General features: G+C 35.6%; 1 protein-coding gene across 6 annotated transcripts in view; it reads left to right on the forward strand.

Annotated features, from left to right (window-relative positions):
• Positions 1 to 22636, forward strand: part of SDK1 (sidekick cell adhesion molecule 1) — a 1240677-nt gene that overhangs the window by 1209792 nt on the left and 8249 nt on the right. For all 6 annotated transcript variants that reach the window (XM_074200552.1, XM_074200555.1, XM_074200553.1 and 3 more), the window contains 4 exons: positions 168 to 332; positions 7331 to 7468; positions 10089 to 10209; positions 12919 to 13048. In XM_074200552.1, the coding sequence (XP_074056653.1) occupies positions 168 to 332; positions 7331 to 7468; positions 10089 to 10209; positions 12919 to 13048 (554 nt within the window). The remainder of the gene's footprint in view (positions 1 to 167; positions 333 to 7330; positions 7469 to 10088; positions 10210 to 12918; positions 13049 to 22636) is intronic.

The raw sequence follows: 22636 nt of genomic DNA on the forward strand, positions 1-22636 counted from the left end.
GAGATAATCCATTCTTGAATAATTATGTATTGAAAGAATCAAGTGCACAGGTCAGCCCTCACAGGCCAGAAATGGCCACCATTTACAATAGAATAATCCCAGTGGGTTGGCGATTTGAGGGGAAGAAAAAGAATAACTACTAAATTATTTTCTTGTGTCCTTTCCAGATGAAGGCTTATGGGATATGTTTGTGAAGGACATTCCCCGAAGTGCTACATCTTACACTGTCAACTTGGACAAGCTCCGGCAGGGGGTGACTTATGAATTCCGAGTGGTGGCAGTGAATGATTTTGGCTATGGAGAACCTAGTAGTCCCTCTGTAGCTGTATCAGGTAATGGTATTTAGGAAAGAAGATAATCAGTTCAATTTTGGACATTTTTGAATCAGAGGTACTAGTGAGATCCAGCTGATATTCAGTAAGTAGAGATGTGGGAGGCAAGATTTAATTTCAGGGTAGAGTCTAAGACTGGGGGAAATAATTTATACACATATGTATGTGTGTAAGAATGTACAGATATACATGCATATATAGGTATTTTGTATGTATAATATATGAAGAAAGAGAAATAATTCTAAAGGAAATTTGGAGGACTTTAGAAATGTGAAGAATGCCAGAAATTGATTTTAAGGAAAGAAGATTTGGGGAGGAAAAAGAGAAGGATTCCTATTGAAAGGAAAGAGCTAGAGCTGAAGGAGGAAAAAGAACCTGAGGAGGAGGAGGAGGAAGACAGGGAGGAGGAGCAGAAGGACTTGACCTCCAGGAGACAATCAGCCCATAGAGAAAGAGGAGAATTAGCAGAAGAGAAGAAGCAAGTTGCTAAGACAAGTTAGATCTGTGAGTATAAAAAATAAAATGATTGTAAATCAAAGGAAAGAAAGTTAGATTTGGTTATCGAGATGCTAATCATGTAAGAGGGTACTAAAAGGTGAAAAGGAGAGTGAAAGCCCTGGTGTAGATGCCCTGTAACTTTTTGCCAGTCCATTTCAACAGTGAGAATTGCTATCAAGAACACAAAGGACTTAGGCTCAGAGTTAAATTTTACCTCACTGAGTTGAGACTCATGACTGGGATATGACCATGGAAGCACAGGCCTTATTTAGTAGGAAAAATAAATTTTGAAAAGTGTATTTTTCTCTCTCTGTGTGTGTGTGTGTGTGTGTGTGTGTGTGTACGTACTGGGAAGAGAAAAAGTAAAGAAAAATCATATTTTGAGAAAAGAGATATTATGTGAGCAAATCCAAGAAAAAGGGGACAAAAGCATGATGAAGATAAATAGAAGCATAAACCAAAGCAGTATTATCATTGGAATATACAGCAGAACACCTGAACAGAAAGGGGTGGGGGATAAATGATTAGTATGGCAAACAGATCATGAGCCTGGCCCAAAGCTACAATGAAGCAGTAATGGAGGACTTCATTTATCTGGAGTTTTCTGGAGTTCTTTCTGTCAAAAGCAGAAGGATGATAAATTATTTGCTTTCTTTAATGATTTCATCCTTTAAAAAAATAAGGAGGAAGAACCAGTAAGAGAAACTTCTAATTAGATAAGATTCAAAAATGTAGGAGCTATTTAGAAGGACACAGTTGCTAGGATGGATATAATGGGGATTTGGGGGAGGAAATATCTCTCCACCTAAGAAGTTTGGAATAGAGGAAAGAAAAATCCAAACAGAGATTAATATATACCCTAGACTTTAGGAGATCAGATGTCAAAAGATTCAGAGAAAGGATAGATAGAATCAGATGAATTAGACATGAAGTGAAACATTAAAATGAGAATGAAGAGTTGGCATTGTCTGAAGAAATTGAGTTGAATTTTCCATTAGAATTCCATGATGAGGGAAATGACTAACCAACTTAGATAATTTTTTAATAATATTTTCTTTTCCCCCAGATACATGTAAAGACAATTTTTAACTTTTATTTTAAAAATTTGAATTCCAAATTTTCTGTTTCCCTCCCTTATTTACCCCCTCTCTGATGCAGTAAACAATTTAATATAGGTCATACATGTTCAGTCATGCAAAGCATATTACCATATTATCAATTTAGATGTTTTAAGAGATATGTACAGAAGATAAAAATAAAGGTGAGTAATAGAATTAGTAGAAAGGTGTGACAGGTAAGAATAGCACCAGCATGCTAAAACTCTGAGGCTATTGGAGAAAAATCTAAGGACAACAAAAAAAGATAATTTTTAAAAGCTATATTGTCAAAAAAGTTTAAGTGGTAGGACTACTTCTATGTTTGGACACAATGAATATAGACAGAGAGAACTAGGTCAGAACTTCACAACACTTAATTTGCTTGTTTCTCCACCAAAGAAAATGAGTTTGGGATTAGAGAAGACAAAACAAAAATAGCTAATAGGGAGCTGAAATCCAGATAAGAAGTAGAGTGCCAACCCCCTCTTTATTATGTTAAAGTTACTAGGCCCAGGTGAGCTACATCTGAAAGCATTGTTAGGAGTGATAGTTAAACTACTTGGAATAATCTTTGAAAAATAATGGAAGATGAAAAAAGCCTGAAGAAGAGTAAATCTCCCAGTTTTTTTTAAAGGAAAAAAATGAATCTGTGTGATATGCTAGTGAATATGCCTTTAGCACCTCACAAAATTCTATAATTATTATTCTACAAATGTATTATTAAAGAGACTGGGTAGTGAACATCTGGAAGCAGAAGCATTGGTCAAAAATAACTAGAATGACTTTATCAGAGTAGATTATGCCAGATTTTTCTTTTTGAAAGAGTTACTATGCTAATAGATTAGGAGAATATTAGAGATATAGATTCCAAGATCTTGGCAAAAGAATTGATGATTTCATACCATTTTTATAGAGAAGATTGAGAAATATAGATTAGATAATAGAGCAGTTAAGTTGGAATTGGTTAAATGGTTGGACTCAAAGAGTAATTAATATTCATGGCTTGAGGTCAGTATGGAAGGGGGGATTCCTAAATAGATTGCTCCAAATACCTCCATATACCTATATTTGACCATTTTGCTATTGCTCATTTTGCAATTACTTGGATAAAGGCATCAATATGCTAATCAAATTTATAGATAACACCAACTTGGAGAGATACTTGGGAAACTTGGAAATATTGCTTCTAACACCCTAGATTATAGAATCAGGATCTAAATAGATTTTGACAGGTTAAAACACTGGGTCAAATTAGATTAAAAAAATCAACTTCCTAAGGATAGACAAGATGACAGAGATCTGACTAGAGAGTAATTTTTCTGAAAAATAAATAGAATGGACTAGAATTTCAGTACAATTCAGGATTATGATATAACAGCCAAAGCTCTTAATATGATTTCTAGTATATTCAGTGAACCAATGCTCAAGATGAGTTTTATGATAGTCACAACATACTGTGCTTTGGTCAAATTACAGCTCTAGTTTTCTTTTCACTTCTGGGTACCAAATATAGATTGATAGTACTGATTTGACATCTAGAGAAAGACAACTAGGATGGGAAAGGACCTTTTAGGTCATGTTATGTAGAAGGATTGGTTGAAGGAACTGGGAATGATTGATCTCTGGAAGAGAAGATTAGGGCAAACATAAAGCTGCCTTCAAAAATTTGAAGGGCTATCCCACAGAAGAGAAATCCAGCTATTATAACTGGCCTCAATAGAGAATGAGGAAAAATGACTAGAGGCAAATTTTGACTTGATTTGAGAAACTCCTTCTGACTAGAACTATTAAAAAGGACAGTAGGCTATTTCTGGGACTTAGTGAATTTCCCCTTTCTGGAAATCTTCTGACAAAGTTTGAGTGACAGGTCATACATTATGTATGTTTTTTAGGGGACTTTTGTTCATCTAGAGATTGGACTCAAACATCTATATGGTCTCTTCTTCATCTGAGATTCTATGATTTATTGAGAGAAAAATTTTGACAAAATTGGGAGAAGAGGTATAGGAAGTTAAATTGTGTTGAGTAAATGGATGCTGAATCTTTGGAGGCAGGAACTATAGAAAAATCTTTTTAGTCATCTTTTAGGAAGAAGAAATAAAAGTCTTGGAGTGATGGTTGAGTTGAAGTGAAGGTATTTATGAATATATAGATATGAGAATGATCATTTATCCAACCTGTTTTTCCCACTAATTTACAAGTGCAGGCAGAGTGTTCAATTTGTACTTTGTAAACCAAAGTAATTGCAAAAGCACAATATTCACTGTGTGCTCAGTAAAATGTATTTGATATGACTTTTAAGGGTAAGCAAGGAATTGATGAATGTACTGAACATATTTTTAAAAAAATTTATTTCTTTTTTGAATTTTACAATTTTCTCCCAATCTCACTTCCCTCCCCCAACCCCCACAGAAGGCAGTCTGATAGCCTTTATATTGTCTCCATGCTATAAATTGATCAAAATTGAGTGTGTTGAGAGAGAAATCATATCCCTAAGGAAAAAATGAAATATAAGAGATAGCAAAATTGCATAATAAGATACCTTTTATTTAAAAAAAATTAAAGGTAATAGTCTTTGGTCTTTGGTTAAACTCCACAATTCTTTCTTTGGATACAGATGGTATTGTCCATCACAGATACCCTAAAATTGTCCCTGATTGTTGCACTGATGGAATGCACAAATCCATTAAGATTGATTATGAACCCCATGTTCCTATTAGGATGTACAATGTTCTTCTGATTCTGCTCATCTGGCTCAGCATCATGTACTGAACATATTAAAAGAATAATTTTTAATCTTTGTGTCTGTGCGTGTACACACACACACACACACACACACACACACACACACATATTTTTTGTCTTCTTATTGTTAATTCCAAGAACCCATGACTGCTTGAGCTTAGTCCCTTGCTTTCTAAGTCATTTAAGAGCACAACTCCCCTACTTTTCTAGTTCATGTGACTTAAATGCTTTCCTGAAATCCCATTGGATCCCAAATATAAGTTTTAACTTGACAGCTGGAGTGTGCTCAATTTATTACATCCTTTAGAAAAATGAACGGATCGGTACCCAACTGCATTTCTTCCATACTGAGGCAGCTCAAAATTGGGTGATGTTATGTCCTACTGAGATATTTCTAATAGAACCACTCAGACCTTTCCTTCCTATAACAAAACCTTTCACTGCTATTTCTGGGCAATAGGTCTGGGATTTGTTTGGACTTGTTAGATGAGTGTTTAATGTGAAGCGTGAAGACCTGTTTATATCTTTTAGAATCAAAATTCTGTCATCTCCTGAGAAACCCTGTGGTGCCACATTATTCAAAGCAAATTCACCCCACTTATTCCTGGAGTGAACACATTTTCCACTTTTCCAGTGAAACATTTCCCTCAAAACAAGATATGGGGTTTATTTTGTGAGCATTCTTGGAACTCCAGCTTGAGCCTGTGCTTTGTAGCAATAGATGAGATTCCTGATCAAATCCAGATTTCCAAGGTACCCCAAAATAATGCAACATAGCATGAGTGGCACTAATCAAGTATGTGGTATGACCTCCTCTGGGACACCACTGTGAGAAAATTCCCCTCATTTCAGATATTATTTAAGATCATTGCCCTCCTTTGTATTTCTCATTAACAATATTTTGATGAAAAAGCTATTTATATATCTATACTTCTGTACATAGGGTTGTATAAGAATATTTTACATATGTATATTTATATGTGTATATATTATATATGTGTATATGTGTATATATATATATATATATATATATATATATATACATATACATATATATATGTTTTACACCTTAAAGCCATGCCAAGGATGTGACCATTAAAACCACTGAATCAATAATGGTTTAAGGAGAGGCAGGAAAATAAGGAAATCTTGAAATTGGATGTTGGTTAGACTTAATAAACAGAGAAGAAGGAAGGGTGTGTGTGTGTGTGTGTGTGTGTGTGTGTGTATGTATGCATCTATACATTTGTATAAATATATATTTTACATATACTTAGAAACATAAATGAATGGAACAGCTAGGTGGTTCAGTGGACAGTGAACTAAACTTGGAATCAGTGAAACCCATCTACATAAGTTTAGATTCTGCCACAGACACTAGCTATGTGACCCTGGTCAAGTCAATTAATCTTCTTTGCTTTAAAGGGAGCTGGAGAAGAAAATGGTAAAACATCTAGTATCATTACCAAGGAAACCCTAAGAGTTAGACATGACTGAAATGACCAAACAAAATCATGTGTATGTATGACACATACATACAAGTAGAATCAGATTAAAAGGATAAAGGATTGTCAAATCATGCTTTGGAAAAGTGATATGGAGCCAGAGGACTTGATCAAAAGATCTGACTTCAAATTTATATGAATCTTTTAACATTTCCTTCCTATATGATTTTGGTTTGCTTTATATCAACAGTTTAGATGGCTATTTCCTCATTTTTGAAACAAAGGATTTGGACTAGCTATACCTGTATGGAGAGAAGGATCCTTCCAGTCCAAATCTATGATCTTGTGATCTTAAGAGCAAGGTACCTAACACAGTGTTAGGAAAAGAGAAAAGAAAAAAGGTCATTATCAGACAGCCAGTTTCAGTTCAGTTCAGTTCATCTTCTGTTGTCTGTATAGCCTTCTTAGCAGCACTTTCTTTTCCACCTCTACTGTTTGAAGCTCAGAACTCTGGTCCTGAGACAGAGGTGAGCCCAGATAAGTTGTTTCAAATTGCCATAACTATAAGCTGCTTCCAGATGATTTAGAAACTAAATATTGGGAATGGACAAGGAAGTAAAGAAATTAAAGTTATAGTGCTTCTTCTGACCTAGGAATACCATGGGACACAGCCCTATATAATTTCTCTTTTAGTTCTCTAATAATTATGAAGTAAGCCTATTCTTTATTGCTTTTATTCTGAATTTAATGAACACCAAATAAACTGCCTTACTCATATGTATTAGAGTCTTTGCATATGTATTAGAAAAGGAGATAGTTGTATAGGAAACTGTGAATCTATTATGTAGAGTTTTTTAAGAACAAAATGTAGGCTCTCCTGCTTCTTTGAAATTCCTTCTCACCTTCCTTATGTTCTCTTCTCTTTCTACCTTTTTTGGGGAGAACCTATCTGCCTTTAATCTCTTCTCACACATATATTTTGAATTATAAACAGAATAATATATAGTATAAGACTTAGTAAATGTTTGATGGTGGAAAAAATTTTTTTTAAAAATTTAATGGTGATCTTGACACTTTCTTAAATGTCAAAATATCTACTTTTTCCTAACTGAAGGAGAAGGGAACTAGCTGTTTTAAAAGGCAGTTCTTTTGGAGCCTTCTGTGAATACCATTAAGGATTTTTCTCATCTTGACTTATTTCTTTTTCCTTTAGCCCAATCAGAAACTCCATTCTATGAAGAGTGGTGGTTTCTTCTGGTGATGGCCCTTTCAAGTCTGATATTCATCTTGCTCATTGTGTTTGCCTTGGTCTTGCATGGACAGAATAAGAAATATAGGAACTGCAATACAGGTGAGAGTTCAGGTTTCATTTCTTCTAATTTTGTGCTCTGGTCAGACTCTCTAAAGTTGAAGAGTTTGAATATTATGGTTTCCTTTCCCATGTTCAGTTCTGTACCAAAGACTTTGCTATTATGTCATTTTATAGTTGAGGGGGGGGGAAACAGTCTAAACATATATATTTTCCTGAAGGAGTTGTGAAGTTATAAAATGTTCTTTTAGATGACTCGAGTTCTAGTACCACACTTGCCACTTGCTGACCAAATGACCTTCAGCAAGTTCCTTAATCTTTCTGAGACTCAATTTCCTCTCTTGTAAATTGAAGATTATAATATATCCCAAAGTGTTGTTTTAAAGACCTAATAAAATAATATATGTAAAAGAATTGTGAAAAAACAGAAAATTCTCTACAAAGTATTATTAATTATAACACAAATTGTCATCAACATAGCTAGCATTTATATAAAACTATTAAATTTGCTAAATGTTTTATAAATATTATCTCATTTGATCATCACCACAATCCTGGGAGGTAGATGCTATTATTATTTCCATTTCCAGAAGAGACAGGTAGAAGTTTAGTGACTTGTCCAGGGCCCCACAGTTAATTAATATCTGAGACTGGGTATGAACTCAGTCTGTCTTGATTCCACCTTAGCATGTTCTCCATTGAGCTGCTACATATATAAATATTTGAATTTGGATTGTGAAATTTATACAAAAAAATTGGTTGAGGCTTGCACCTCAATATACATGTTTTTCTTTGTTCTAAATCCAGAGTCTTCAAAAGTCATTAGAAAAATTTGTCATACATGGCATTGACAAAAAAATCAATGTCAAAATTATTGCAAAGAAAATAATTTATAAGCTTCAGTCAAAGACTTGCCTATTCCAAGTGATGTTCTGTACTTTATTCCAGTAGGGTAAGAAACTGAGACTAGTCCCTAAGCATCTATTGTATAGGATTTGACCAGAACTACCAAAAATAATTGAAACAGAGCCTTTTCCAAAGCCAGTTCTGTAATTTAGAGCTTTCAAATTTCATTTGCCTTTTTATCTTAGAAATAGTGACTCTGAGTAAGGTTCTTTTGCCCATATGTAATAGAACCCACTTTAATGCTTAACTACACAGGGTCTTGAAATGTTGTTACACCAAGCTGCATATAGACTGTTACCATTACTATTCAATAGGATAGCAGGACATCAAGGCCTAAAGGGTTAATAAAATACAAGGCTCTAGAAAAGGCTTGCCATTTCCCTTTGTGAAGTTAAGCAATTCATCCTCCAAAGAAAGGATTTATATTTTTTCTGTATAAATTCACTTTTAACAAGTGTTAGTAAATCAAATTTTATTCCCGTGGGATTTAAAATGTATGAATGGCATGGCATTTCACTGAGCTAATGCTATTATAGAACCCTATGCCTGATGCATAAAAAATGTTCCCCTTTTCACTCTTCTTTTCCATCTGGAAAACAGAAATGAAAAGATAGACACAACCGGCAGCTTCTGATATTCAGACTCGCCCTGGAGTATTAATGTAACATCATAATTGAAGCTTAGGAAAAATACTTGTCTACCAGTGTGTCTACCATTTCTGCCTGAGAGACAAACAGAAATGAAGCTTGGGTTTGTGGCATCATTCAAAACCTCTTCTGTCTTATTGTCCTTCTGCTCTCCAATTCCTGATTTGCAGTCCCTTCTTATTTTCTTCTTTTCTCTTCTGATTCCTCTTTCCATCAGAATGATTTATCTTTACTTTATTCTTTTATTTGCTGCTCTTCCTCCCATCTCTATTTGTTAGCTTTACCCATTTTCTTTCTTCCTTTGGAGATTATTCTTTCCTCTCCCCTGACACTGGCTCCATTGTCCTCTCTCACTCTCTTATTCCAGTAACTTTTACATACTGATAAAGGTAGCATCTAGGAACTGTGTAAATAAACAGTGGACTTCTAGAAGAAAAAGAAATAACAAATAATGCAAGTCAGGCCAATCACTTCATTATGGTTACCCTCCATGCCTTTGCTTATACTGTTGCTTCCTCAGCCTAGAGTACCCTCCTCCTTCCTTTCCTGCCCATTCTTCAAAGTCCTCCTCCTCCCTCAGGGAAACCAATCTCTTTTGATCTCTATAAATCAAAATTGAGCTCTTCATCTTTCTAAAATTCTAAAGTCCTTATTGTCTATTCTATTCATTTTGTTTACTGTTTTTGAGTCACCTTCTATTACTAATTAACATTTATTGTGTGTGTGTATGTGTATTCAGCTAGATTTTAAGCTCCATTGAAGGCAATGCCATTGTCTGATTCATCATCCTAAGACTATATACATATATATATATATATATATGTATATATATATATATGTGTGTGTGTGTGTGTAATTGATATTCTGTCAATACTTATGAATTGATCTGATCTGTTGGTTCTACTCAGTAGAGAAGTACTTGTTAATGGATCAAAACAAGCAGATCAGGGAAAGGGGAAGGGGAGGGAGGGAGAAAAATTGTAAAACTCAAAACCTTGCAAAAAATGATTGGTAAAAACTACTATTATATGTAATTGGAAAAACAAAAATTTATATAATTTAAAAAAACATGCAAGTTGTTTTATCATCCACATAATTATTTTCTACAGGAAAAAGCATCTCCAATATGGAGGAATCAGTTACCCTGGATAATGGAGGGTTTGCTGCCCTGGAGCTTAATAGCCGCCATCTCAATGTGAAGAGTACTTTCTCCAAAAAGAATGGCACCAGGTACAGCATTTTAACTTTGACCAGTGCTTGCTACTTAATATTTTATGATTTCACCCCCTGGGAGGAGCTTTCATTTGGTAAACTTGAGTTTGAACAAATAGCATGTTAGAGTGAATAAATGAATGAAGAAAGTATTAATTGCTTACTATTTAAAAATTACTGAACAAAGTGCTGGGAGTAAAAAGAAAAAAATTAAGAAGACATTATTATTAGAGGATATTGTCAGACTCATATATATGCTATATAATTTCAAGAAACATGATGTAACATTATTGAAGGTCAGTGTTAAATTGGTGGATTATACCAGACTGTGAAAGATATTGTAACATGAATTAGCTGATCATGCAATCTGAATTTGAGAAGTTTAGAATTAGCAACATCACAGGGAAACAGGAGCAGTATGGACATGTGAGGATCCACAGGAAGCAGCAACAGCCAGAGGATAGAGAGCTAAATCACTGCAAGCTTTCTTTCTAAACAGTCATATGTTTAAATTCACCCTTCTCTCTATCACTTTTACAGCTGACTTGAACAAACATAAGTCAGTCGACAATAAGAATTTTTGAATCACCTACTGTTTGTAAGTCACTGAGGATTCAAAGACCAAAAAACTCCCAAAATTCACAACTTCTGCCTTCAGAGAACTTATATCCTATCAGGGAAGATGATGTTCACATGAACACATGCATTTAAACTAAGAGATAGATATAGAAGTTGTCAACTGAGCTTCTCTACAAGTTTCCTCTTTATTGAAAAAGTAGCTCATATCTTTCTCTGTGATGTTCTGAGTTAGAGTTTAGACCAGGACTGGTCTTCATTTCTGTGTTGTGAGAGCTAGTAATCTGCAGATCAAAAAGCCAAGGAGAAAGTTAGCCCTTTTCTCCACCTCAGCTTTTTTTTTTTGAAACTACTTTTTTTGTACTCTAGTATTGAGAATACTTCCCAGAATTTGTTAGTAACTAAATTGAGCACTGAAAAATGGCTTTTAATGTTTTGGAGATATAGACTTGTGTTGAATTCTGGTTCTTCATACAATTACAATCTTTGGCAGTTATAGACTAGCATCATTTACTGGCACTTTGCAGTATGTGCCTCGTTGATTTATTTCTCTCTGTATTTATTGCGTTTGAATATTTTATGATTTATTTGTGAGCTAGGCATCAATTCAACTTCTTAGAATAAAAAGACTGGGCCCAAATGGTTACATGACAAATTTATTCTTTAAAAGATTAATAATAATAATAAGTGACCTTTGGTATGACAATCAAAGTCTTTTATTTTGGGAGATGACTTTTTACTTGAACAAATGAACCATACTTCTGGGGTTCTGGGAGACCAGAGTCTCTGGGTATTCCAAAAACTGCAGAGGTCTTTTGCTTGGCTGAGGAGGTCAAATGTTCCATCCCTCCATTCCCAATCTTTCTATAGGAACCTTTAAAAATAAACCTATTCCTGACCAATGACATCTAGGTATAATTCCCTGTGAGTCTTCCCTTGGAGAAAGAAAGGTAGCCTACATTTATCCTTAAAACAGTTTTCAGTACAGTGAAAATGATTATTTATTCCTTAGCCAAGAACTATCCTAGAAGAAAGTAAGACAAGTAGGATATAATTGCTATTCTGACCAGGTGACCATAATTGTGCTTTTCCCACCAAATTCTGACATACAATAGTCACTTAATGAATAAATGCTTGTTGATAGATGGATTGTACCACTCTACTGTGTCCATTAGCAAATGTTTATTAACCGATTATTTTTTGCCAGTCAATGGACTAAGGTAAAACAGCCTTTAAGAAGCTTCCATTCTAGAGAGGAAAGACAACATGTAAATATCGACATACATACAAGATATAAGTGTTATAAATAGTAGGTAACACAAAAAGAAATGGTAGATCATTTCAGCAGAATTTGTTCACTTTCTTTCGAAGTTTATGCAACTGAAAGCAGGCCTTTCCCATAGCAACTCCATAACCTAGTCCAGGCAGCTTGCAGAATGAATGCCTCAGAAGCTGCCTCCCCTCTACCCAGCACCACTAAGGGTCTCAGGGTCAACAACCAAGTGAGTGAGTATTAAACCTCTGCAGGTAGAAGATGAAGTGGGTCCCATCACCTCATTTTGACTCCTGCTGACTAATTAAACCACAATGGGGTCTCTCAAAGTGCTACTTACACTGCTGCCTCCTGATTCAAATTAATCAGGGATTGGCCGTGGTGAGAGAGAGTGAGAGAGAGTGAGAGAGAGTGAGAGAGAGTGAGAGAGGGTGAGAGAGGGTGAGAGAGGGTGAGAGAGGGTGAGAGAGGGTGAGAGAGGGTGAGAGAGGGTGAGAGAGGGTGAGAGAAGGCCATCACTCCCTGAAAGACTAATTTGGCAGCTTATAGAGTAAGTTTGATAGACCTGTTCCAAATGGTCCCAGTCCCTGTCTTACAAAGCAAGAGCCCTCATCTGGAGGTGCTCAATGTTTATTCAGTATCAGGGATTATAAAGCTGTCAAGTTGACCCTTGAGAGAGAAACTAAAGATACCTGATTGGATTTGGGGACCTGTGTAAAGGTTTGGAGATTAGAGTCCAAGTCTGCATGTGCCCCCTTCCTCAGTATATGCCAGTGATGAGGATTAGTATGAGCCAATAGGAACATTGGGAAACTCAATGCTGCCCTTACTACAGTGTCATTTGTTAAATCCTCCTCCCTCTCTTTTCATACTCCTAGATCCCCTCCTCGACCAAGTCCTGGTGGTCTACATTATTCTGATGAGGATATCTGCAACAAGTACAATGGAGCAGTGCTAACTGAGAGCACAAATCTAAAGGAGAAATCTGTAGATGCATCTGAATCTGAGGTGAGTATATTTTGCCAATAGTTGGGACCATTTTTGATAATGAATGTAAACAGCCTCTGACTAATAGTATAAATGTAAAGATTCCTTTGATTTTTAAAGTACTAGATACTTTTTAAAAACAAGTTTTCACCTGAGCCCTATCATTAATCCTATGAGTTAGTTGCCAGATTCATATTTGATTTGGAAGTTTGGTCAGAGATTGAATCTACTGATATATTTCAGAAGAAAACATTCATTCTAGGCCACAATGGATTTATTCAATACTAAATAAAGGAAACATCTAGCATGTTTCTGGTTCTCCATGCAATTACAATCTTTGGCAATCATCAAAAATTTAAATCCTCATAACCATAAACCTGCTAGTTATATTTTGTTATATAAGTTATCATCCCTTTGGCCCCAGGAAATAGACAGTATTTCTACTCTGTATTCCATTGGCCACTGTATAGGTCTTGCCAACTCTGGTTTTTAGCTCCCTTTCAATATGGTAGCATGAATCTTTCCCTGGGTTTTAACTCACCCGGCACTGATAGTATTCATAACCAAGTATCTGAAATCCAGAGAAGCACAGAGTAATGGAAAAATCATTGCATTTATATTCAGAAGACAGTTTCAAGTTCCAGCTCTACTGGCTTCCTTGAAGTTCCAACTAAAATTCTACCTTCTTTGACAGGCCTTTTCTAATACCCTTTAATGCTAGTGCCTTTCCTTGTTGATTATCTCTATTTTATCCTAGCTATGGTTTCTTTGTACACACCATAACTTGAACAGAAACAGCATAGTTAATGGACAGGTCTTTATTAATTTCCAACTCTGTGAGTAGATTCTGAGGCAATGTGAGAGGGCGTATAAAAATTCAAATTAACAAGCATTTCTTCAAGTCAACAAAAACTTTATTAATAAGCAATACAAAGAAATAAGATACAAAGAAATGAAAAAATATCCCCAACCCTCAACGAGTTCACAGCTTAATGGTTGAAATCCCATAAAATCAACAATGCACAAACAATGTAGAGATAGAACAAAATGGAAACTAAGGAGAAACAGGAAAGGTTTCTTATAGAAGACAGAATTTTTATCTAAGCCTCAAAAAGAAAGAGATGAAGAGGGAGGTATAGGGGACAATCTACAATTGTGCACAGAGTTAGGAGTTGTCTTAGTCAAGAAACAAAAATGAGATCAGTATCTCTGGATGTTAGAGAATATCGAAGGGATCAATCTATAAGAAGATTGGAAAGATAAGAAGGAGCTAAATTTTAAAAATCTTTTAAATCTAAGCTGAAAATTATATATGTGATCCTAGAGATAATAAGAAGCTTATTGTAAAATGGAAATAAAGTTGAACTTAAATTTTAAGATTTGATAGTTGAATGGAGGGTTGACTGAAGTGAAGAAGGGAGATCAACTAGAAATTTTTGCAGTAAATTAGGTGATGTTGACCTGTAGAATAGTGGTGATAATGTCACAAGAGAGAAAAAGGATGTATTCAAGAGATGTTGCAAAGATAGAATTAGCAGAACTTGCAAGCAGATTGATTTGGAGAGTAAGGGTAAGAGAAAGTGTACAGATGACACCTTGAGTGTAGGCTGGGTGACTGAGAGGATGGTGGTACCCTGACAGTAATACGAAAGTAAGAAGAAGACAGGTTTGGGGAGGAAGATGTCTCAGACATATTGAGTTTAAGATGTCTATGCAACATCCAGTTTGATATGTCCAATAGATATTTGGAGATACAAAACTTGAGATAAGAAGTTAGGAATAGATTAATAGATCTAGAAATCATCTGCAGAGAGATTATAATTGATCTATGAGAGCTAATGAGCTCACCAAGTAAAATAGTATAGAGGTAGAAGAGAAGATCTTGATAACAGCACAGAATCTTGAAGGATATTTGTAGTTAGTAGATGTGACCTGGATCAAGATCCAGGAGGGAGACTGAGAAGAATGGTCAGTCAACTAAGAGTAAAGCCAGGAGAGTGTAGTGTCACAAAAGCCTAGAGAGAAGAAAATATCAGAGTGAAAAGGGGGGTCATCAACATTAAAAACTTCAGAGAGGTTAAGAAGAATGAAGACTGAGAAAAAGCCTTTGCATTTAAAACTTTGGAAGGAGTAGTTTCCCTTGAATGTACTTGCTTTAAAGAACCTTACAGTATAATTGTGAAGAACAGACACATGAACTGATGTGAGAACCTTTGCTCCTGTGGTTTCCTATAGCACTGTTTTCTCTCTGCTCACATCTGTACTTATCAAGAGCATATATATCTTTCAAAGCCTCAATGTTAGTCCCTTTAATAAGAACCCTTCCTTGATCTCAAACCCTCCTAATCCCATAGTGAAAGTTTCATCTACCAAAATTCTATAACATTTTGTTTATATTACTTTTGTGGCATTTATCATATGCTACTTTGAGTGATAGTTATTCATTCATTTCATCAAGCACTTATTAAGGTTTACTATGTGCAAGGGACAAATCTAGGCCCTGGGGAATTAAAGAGGAAAATGTTCAAGTAAATGTTTGTCTTGCAAAAGGGTCTTTCAGAAGTTTTAGAAATTTTGAACTACTAAAACTTAATATGATACAAAGACTTTGGGAACACCCTCCATTTGTGTATTCTCATAAATTCATAGAATGTTAACAATGGAAAGGAGTCTTCCTTGGTGATACCATCCTTAAATTCCATGTTCCTTGAGTGAAGAAAATATGTTCTTTATATTTTTAATCTCTCATACTGCCTTGCACAATGTAGTAATAGATTATTGTTGAATAAATGAAATCTAATAATGAATGTAGAATTTCCTAAGATAACCCCAACAGAAGAAAGGTGAGTTAGTGAAAAGAGCACTGAGTTTAGAATCAAAAGACTAAGATTCAAACCAAAGTCCACCACTTTCTATCATTTTTTTTCCTTTGGCTTTGGTTTTCTTGTTTGAAAAATAACAGGATTGGACAAAGTGATCACCAAGATATTATACACTTTTAAATCCTATGATCCTATTAATACATAATAATAACTCACATTCCTATGGCACTCTCCAGTTGTCAAAAAAATCACTAAACATAATCTCTTGATCTTTAGAGTATGCCTATTTTACAGATGAAGGAACTCATAGAATTAAAACTACTCTGATTAGCACGTCAGCATATTCAAAGTTTTTCTTGATCAGCTGGCTAGTTGAAAGACACTTCTATAAAACTACTCAAAGATCTTTAGTATCTTGATCTTTTTCTAACAGTCAAGAAAAAATGAATAGCAAGATGTCTAAAAATCAGATCTACTGAGTGTATAAATTGGAACAAAGAGAGCAGGCAAAGAAAGGAATTTAAGTATGATCTAAGAATCACAAGTTTATTTGGGTTTGAGATTTGGGCAACATCTTCCTGAAAATAGAAAATTGGAACAATATAGTTATGACAGAAAAGTGGAACAACTTGTGGTTATGGGAGGGAAACTGGATGATGATGTTGCTTGCTTCAAACCTAATAGAGTATAATTTTTAAAATGGAAATACTTAAGCTGTATTGACTTCTATGGTGACCCCAATGGTGTAGAAATATTAAAGATTTTTCCCAAAGCCATTCCAGTTTTCAGAGGAAAGACTTAAAATTGAGTTTTTAGACTTCAAATATTTCTACTAGGATAAAATAAAAAAAGTTGAGTGAGTTCAAGTTCATCAGAGAAGCTTTCTTGGAGATTATTTGGTAATTTGACATCTTACTTCTATGTTTTCCTGAAAAAATTCAATCTTACCATGCTTTTGCCAAAAAACTTCTTAAGCCTCTGACTCCAGATTTTGAAGTCCCACGAAGCCTTTCCAATCCCTCTTAATTCTTATTTACTATTTATCACATACATATATAATATATATGTGTTTGCGTGTGTGTGTGTTTGTGTGTGTGTGTGTGTGTGTGTGTGTGTGTGTGTGTGTGTGTATAAGTGTCTATGTCTTTTTGCTTCTTGTATCCCTGGTGCTAAAGACATAGCAGGCACTTAATAAATGTTTATTGAATGATCCATTGACTGAACTTTAGGTTCATTGTTGGTAATGGGCTGTAAAAGAACCTAGCTGGCTAACATACATCTAGGTGGTGCAGTGTTTAGAATGCTGGACTTGGAATTAGGAAGACAATCTTCATGAGTTCAAATTTGACCTTACTAGCTGTATGACCCTAGGTAAGTCATTTAACTGTTTGCCTCTGTTCCTCATCTGTAAAATAAGTTGGATAAAGAAATGGTAAACCTCTCCAGCTTTCACAAGAAAACCCAAAGGAAGTCATGAAGAGTTAGACATGATTTAAATAACTCAACAAAATCAAACTATTTTAATGGGTAGCTAAGTGGCATAGTGGATATGTGCCAGACCTGGAGTCAGGAAGACTCATCTACATGAGTTCAAATCTGAACTGAGACATTTACTAACTGTATGATCCTGGGCAAGTCACTTAACTTCATTTGCCTCACTTTCCTCATCTATCAAAAAAGTTGGAGAAGGAAATGGCAGACTATAGTGTTTTTGCCAAGAAAACCTCAAATAAGGTCACAAAGAGTTGGATACAATTGACTAATTTAGTCTTCTGCTGTATCCCTACGTGATTACTCCTCATCTTTCATTCCCTCTCCTGTCCCTTTTGGGATAAAGAGATGAGCTCAGTATACTTTCTAATTCTTCACTACTTCTTGTGCTGACACCTAAAGCAAAACAGTGTGCACATGGTCACCCAGGGAGGGCCCCTTAACTGGGAGTTGTAAGCTGTGTGTTTCTTAGAGACTTTCTCTAGTTACTGTTTCTAGAGATGGGCTGGCAAGTGAGCGCTAAAATGCCAGAGGCAGTTTCTTTCCATTCTCCCTAACCCTGTAAGAAGCTGGATCTTCCCTTGACAGCTCTGCTGCTTCTTTCCCCCACATGCATCTGTACAGGAGGCAGAACCAATATTTGCAAATAAGCTCACCTTTTTTTTTATATAAATATCATCCATCCATTCAATAAGCATTTTTGTGTAGGACATTGTGTGGGGATCTTTGTTGATTGATCAGAAGCTAAAATACATCTGGGTTATGTCAGGCATCCATGTTCAATAAGTAGATAAGAGAAATTACTTTGTACTTCCCACTCATTAGCATTCCTCCCTAAAGAAATTTTTTTTCAGTTTGAAATTTACTGACTTTTGTGAGTAAACAAATTCAGAGCAATAATTAGGAGAGGCTCTCAGTGAACGTCTTTCTCTTAGGTACCACTAGCCTAGAAAGCAGGTACCCAATATACTCAGTGATGTTCCACCCCCTAACACTCATGCTCTAAATCAATATTTAATCTCAAATAAATCCCGCCTTTGTACTTCCCTTCATGCAGGGCTGATTGAACCCAAAAGGTTCAATGCAATGACTTCTTTAAAAGTGATGTTTGTCCAGATTATGAACTCTAGGTTAGATGGGGCAGTATATGGTGTGCCAAGATCACCACCCTTTTGTTTTTCCTCCCATTCTATTTACAAACATTAAGTTCACTGTGTGTTGTTACAACCAAGAGCTATTTTAGAATTTGTTGGCACTGCAGAAGGGGCCAAAGGCTATGTATGTGTCTCAAACCAAAGATTGTCAAAGAAATCCTACAGAAACCTCGCTGTACTTTTCCAAGGGAAGACATAGCGAAGCAACATCACAGTCTGGAAACAACTCCAACTGGTTGTGCAAAAAGTAGGACATAGTGAAAGAAGAAACATTTTCATCCCCAGCATCTCTGTGCTAAAACTAGATTTTGAATTCTCTGATAACAGGCTGTTGGCCCATGTTAGCAAAAAACTACTCTTTTGCATTGTGTTCTCCTTGATTGCCTCTTCTCTTCTCAGGGTAACCCCAACATAATGACAGATAAACTTTCCCTTCTGTTTCACTCTTTGATTTTTGTGACCATGAGCTGGAGAAGGGATTGAGAAGGAAGGAAAGAATACATGTTTATTAAGTATCTATGATGTGTCAGATATTATGCTTTAAAGCACTTTAAAAATATTATCATTTGATCCTCACAACAATCTTGTAGGTGCTATTATAAAACTCATTTTACAGTTGAGGAAACAGAGACAGAACTTAAGTGACTTGCCCAGGATCACCCAGTTATTAAGTGTCTGAGGTCAGATTTGAACTCAGGTCTTCCTGATTCCTGGTTTGGTATTCTACTCACTAGACTACCTAGCTGCCTAGAGGTGAATAGATAGTAGGGAAAAGTCAGATTAGTCCTACTTTTCAAGGTAATGGATTTTGAGCTGTATTTTCTTGAAAAATATTCTCAGAATTATCTAGTAGAACTCTTTCAGTATTATTTTTTGTATAATTATATAGAATTAGAATTATAATATAATAAGTACAATTGTTTAGTGATCATTATTTCAGAATTAAATGACTTCTTTCTGTATATGAGAGGTGTTTAGGTACCTAAATTATTCTAAGTTTTTTGGATTCAGAAAGGTTTTCTGTGTGGATAAAATGTGCCACATCTTTTTTTCTCTTGAGTTCTTTGATATATAATCCTGCTACATCCAGACTTTGATGTTGACTTGTTTGGGGGGACTTCCAGACAGGAAGTGTTAATGGGCTCCCAACAGAGGTACCAGTGGGGACACTGGCTTTTGATCATCTTGGAAGTACTACTTGAGATAGTGTGAAGTTCTGTTAGAGTTTTGGCCACTTCTGTTTTTGTAATCTCCTTAGATCTTTCATCTATTCTGTTTCTGCTTCTTATCCTCCTTTTATTTATATTCTCACAGTGCTTAGGAAAGGAACTGTTTTTTTCCAAACTTTTCTTCTTAAATTTTATTGAAAAGCAATTATATATTTCATTGCATAAAGTTCAGGAGGAAAAAAACTTCGGATCAGTTACAGCAAGGGTTCTGCATTGATAATGATCTTCCCTGTGTTCTCTTTTGGTTCTCTGGTTGATCCTGATACAAATAATGGAGTAGTGATTTCCTGTTTTAACTTTCAATTATAAAATACTCAAAATGGAAAAAAAATATTGAAATGTAGAAAAGCTCCTCCAGTAGAACTGCATTTGTCTAAGTAGGTCCCATTTCCTGCCTTGTTCTCCTCAGTAAGAAAAAAACTGAAGCATTATATGTGGTGGTATACACTTGTTATCTTGATCCTGGGAAGGAGGTTGGAATCAGTGTATCTCTTGAGCTCAGGAGCTTGGAACTTCAGTTGTCAAAGACAATTGGGTGTCTACACTAAGATACAGTGGGATACCCTGTATCAATATGGTGAGCCCTTAGGAGCAAGGCACCACTAAGGAGCCTACCTAAAGAGTGACAAAGCAGACCAGATTAAAAACAGAAGTCAAAGCTCCCATGATGATTAGAAATAGGACTTGGCTCAATGAATTATTACTCTTCTAGTGGGTCAAGATAGAGAGATCTATGAAGAAGAAGTAGTAGAAGGAGAAGTGGGAAGGAGAAGTAGAAGGAAAAGCAGGGTGGGGAAGAATATAAGAACAAAGAGAAGAAGAAAGTAAAAGAAGGAAGATAAGAAAGAGGGAAAGAGAAGGAAGGAAGGGAAGAAGAAGAAAAAAAGAAGAAAGAACAACGGAAAGTCAGAGCTCAATATTGTTTACATGATGTCACCATCATCATTAGGAATGTTCAGGGAGTAATCTGAATTATATATATTTTAGATTTGTAACCGATCTACTGACAAAGGATCTTCAAGCAGCTTTCATATTAAACTACAATATTAAAGATAGTAAAAGATCAAACGTAATTTTTAAAATTCGTCCCACTTATAACATACCTGGACCCACATTAATGTTTTGACGTGATCATATGTTCAGGATAGAAGCAAGAAAACAATACTCCTAGTAGGGGAGAAGCAGTCATTCACAGAGCTCTTTCCGTATCATTATGCTTCCTCTTCAGATGGTGATGAGAACAATGAACAGGAAGCTATAAGGGGACTCTGTGAAAGAACTCTTCTGAGTAGGAATTTTTCACTGAAGAAATAGTGATGCCATTCTTTCTCTCCCTTTCTCAACCATTCTTAGAGAGATGATTCCCAAAGTAATAATTCTAGGAATCCTGTCCCAGGATCACAGAAGGCTGACTGATCCATGCTTCAGGCTATTGTACTCAAAGTGTCATATAACACAAGCTGTATCTATTTATGTTGCTGTAGTTAGAAATAATGAGTTCCATCCACAAATGCTGTTTTTCAGCACTGCTTCTTATGAGTTTATATTAATATTACCTCACAAATCATAGCTTGAAAAATCCTTTTCAACATTCCAAACGGTTTTCAAATTCCCTCCCATACCAACTAAGGAGATGCACCCCTGGTACCTAATTCATTCCCTAATAATGTTTGAGACTTTCATCTTGCCAATAAAATACCAAAATTGTCAAGAATTTTCTCTATTAGTTGCTTCATAGACATCTGTGTACCTTTAGAAACTCTGACAGCCAATCTGATGGCAGAGCCAATCACATGCCATCCCTCCATGGTTTCCTAGGTAACAAACACACTTTGCTACTTTCACACCATGTTAAAAAAATGCCAACCCTGCAGCATTTTCATTTTGTCAATAATTCTGACTCACTAAAATATATCCCCATTAAAAAATAACAATGTCATATAAACAATATACAGAATGGGTAGCACTGAGAAGAATGGCATTTTTAAATATTTTGCTCACTGACTCACAAAGAAAGGCGACCAGGGTTCATGAATGTTAGTTCTTAATTGAACCTATGATTAGTTTTATTAACAAGGTATTAGTTTAGCTAATATCCCAGAATTCCAAGCCAGGGGTTTCCAAGTCCCACTCTCCACCTACTTGCAGGAAAATTTTTACACCTACATGATCTTCTCCCATTGGGGGACCCTTTTCTCAGCAGATCAATCTTTGAAATCTTAGGGAAGGCCACCTAAGATGCCTGCAGAGGTGAAAATGAAAGGAGAGCAGGAGAGAATCAGTGAAAGCTGTCCACTTTGTGTCTCTTAGATTTCTAATATTTATAAAGAGACTTAATGGGAAGGAAATGTCTTGGCTGAGTTACAAGTTACTGTTTTTCTCACTACCTTTATTGGAGGATTGATACAACACTATCCATTTCAACAGTATTCCTGTATCTTGTAAAACCATGGTTAAAGATATTGTCCACTTTGTTACTCATTGTCCCCTATACAAGGACCCAAGGGATAAATTCTTGCTTGAGTTTAGTTCCAGGACAAATGTCATCCCTCAAGATGAATTTAGGCTTTCTCTTCTGAGAAACAAAACCTGTTTTCCTTTTTGCCTTCATTGCCAGAAACTTAGAGCCACATTCAATGCCCAGCTGGAAACCGCTCAACTCAAGTGCCTGCCTGGGAGCATCTGTTCTCACCACTCCCTTTGGATAGATAGTCTCAGATCTCTTTCCTCCCTAATTATTCCATTTTACACTGCAATTTTAATTTAAAATCCACCATACGTTTTCCAGGAAGTAGTTAGATTTATAAATTCTAAACAATTAAATAAAAACAATGGGGAGGAACAGTGTGGATTTACAATCCAGACCAGGTAAAAGGTTGTGAAGATGTTTTCCCAGTTTGGTATGCTGTCAGG

This window comes from Macrotis lagotis, chromosome X (genome assembly GCF_037893015.1).
Source record: "Macrotis lagotis isolate mMagLag1 chromosome X, bilby.v1.9.chrom.fasta, whole genome shotgun sequence".
NCBI classification, from domain to species: Eukaryota; Metazoa; Chordata; class Mammalia; order Peramelemorphia; family Peramelidae; genus Macrotis; species Macrotis lagotis.